Source organism: Aphanomyces invadans (genome assembly GCF_000520115.1).
Source record: "Aphanomyces invadans strain NJM9701 unplaced genomic scaffold supercont1.425, whole genome shotgun sequence".
Classification (NCBI taxonomy): Eukaryota; Oomycota; class Saprolegniomycetes; order Saprolegniales; family Verrucalvaceae; genus Aphanomyces; species Aphanomyces invadans.
Window position 1 is genome coordinate 1 of NW_008580570.1, and position 1399 is coordinate 1399.

The 1399-nt window shown below is 54.2% G+C and overlaps 1 protein-coding gene across 1 annotated transcript; it reads left to right on the forward strand.

The window, feature by feature from the left end:
• Window positions 1-230: 230 nt before the first annotated feature.
• Window positions 231-964, forward strand: H310_15389 (hypothetical protein; the record flags this gene model as incomplete). Its single annotated transcript, XM_008883364.1, has 3 exons — window positions 231-411; window positions 468-625; window positions 707-964. The coding sequence occupies 3 exons, from the start codon at window positions 231-233 to the stop codon at window positions 962-964; spliced, it is 597 nt and encodes a 198-aa protein (XP_008881586.1).
• Between the last annotated feature and the right edge of the window lie 435 nt (window positions 965-1399).

Here is a 1399-nt window from a genome sequence, read left to right on the forward strand (position 1 = left end):
ACTTCCTGCTATTTAAACGGGAGTTATTACGGCTTTGTGAGTCACGGAGTCTGGGCGATCCCTAAAACGGGCGGTATCATTTACTTCAGTATCCGACTCCGCGCCCCACTGACGCTGTCCTTGCATTATCAGTGTCACTCCGTCGGTCCTTCCTCCACATCATACGGATGCCACATCCTATCGGTCGGAAACCGTGCAGCGCGCGGCAACACTTCACGAACACAGGCCGCATGGACAACAAAACGCAAACGTTTCTGAAATGTATGCACTGCACGCGTGCATTTGAATCGGGCAATCCGAACGCTGGCGAGCCCGCCGACATCCGTACGGAAGAGAACGCGATGGAAGCGCACCTCCGCAAATGCATGTTTGCACCATTGCGCGATACAGCGCCATCATACAGCCAGAGTTGTGCGATGCGATCTGGTAGCAGCGGGTCGCCGCATCTCAGTCCGACACACTCACAGTCATCAATGAAACGTTCTCGCCAACAATCCATGCGCGGTACATCGCGCCGCCCATCATCAACGACCAGAAAGACCAGTTTCAACGCTTGATCCTGGAGTTCATGGCGGAGAATAGCCTGCCGGCCTCCTTCGTCGAAACCCGGAAGTTCAAGCGTCAGGTCGATTTCTGCACGGCGACGCCTGGGCGCATCGTCGATGCAACCGTGCTCCATGTGGTCGGTCATGTGTAAGCGGAGCAGGACGACGACCTCGACGTCCACGAACCGATGGATTCCGACGCGGATGTCGTCGAGCCCGAAGAACGCGGAGATCATATTCTCTTCGAGTGTAGCCAGATTCTCAGCAGTGGCAGCGGAGCCAATCAGTTGGATGATGACAGTCAAGTGGAGGAGATCCTCGATCATGGCCAAATTCGCCCTTCGTGGCCGAAGGAGAACGTTCCCAACTGGCCGCAGGAGCCTACGGCTGCGAAGCTCAAGGGCCTCCGAGGCATCTAGGTAGAACTGGTAGACCTCTTCGAGGGCGTCTGCCTGCACGACTCATTCTGAGTCAGAATCACTAAACAGCGCTGAGTGCCGAAACATTAGCAGGTGTGAACCGTCGCGATCACCTTATGACTGCAAAATGACTCTGGCAAGTAGGCGCCTTGAAAATATCGATCTGGTCAACCTTGACGCCACGAAGGGCCGTCAGCTTCGTGGCTGATGACTCCTGCGTACACCTGGCCTAGAGCCCTTGATAACGTCCGGACAATATGTGGTCGGCGGGCCGGGCCTTGCGGCATTTTTTGCAACTTTTCGCTATATAAAAATGGGTATTTCTCAAGATCGTCCACCGAGTGGAAATATTTCTCACGATCGTCCAAGTTGACTGATCGTGTTGTATTTTTATTCCAAATCGTCCACCGCGGCATGATTGGTTAAAATCATCAT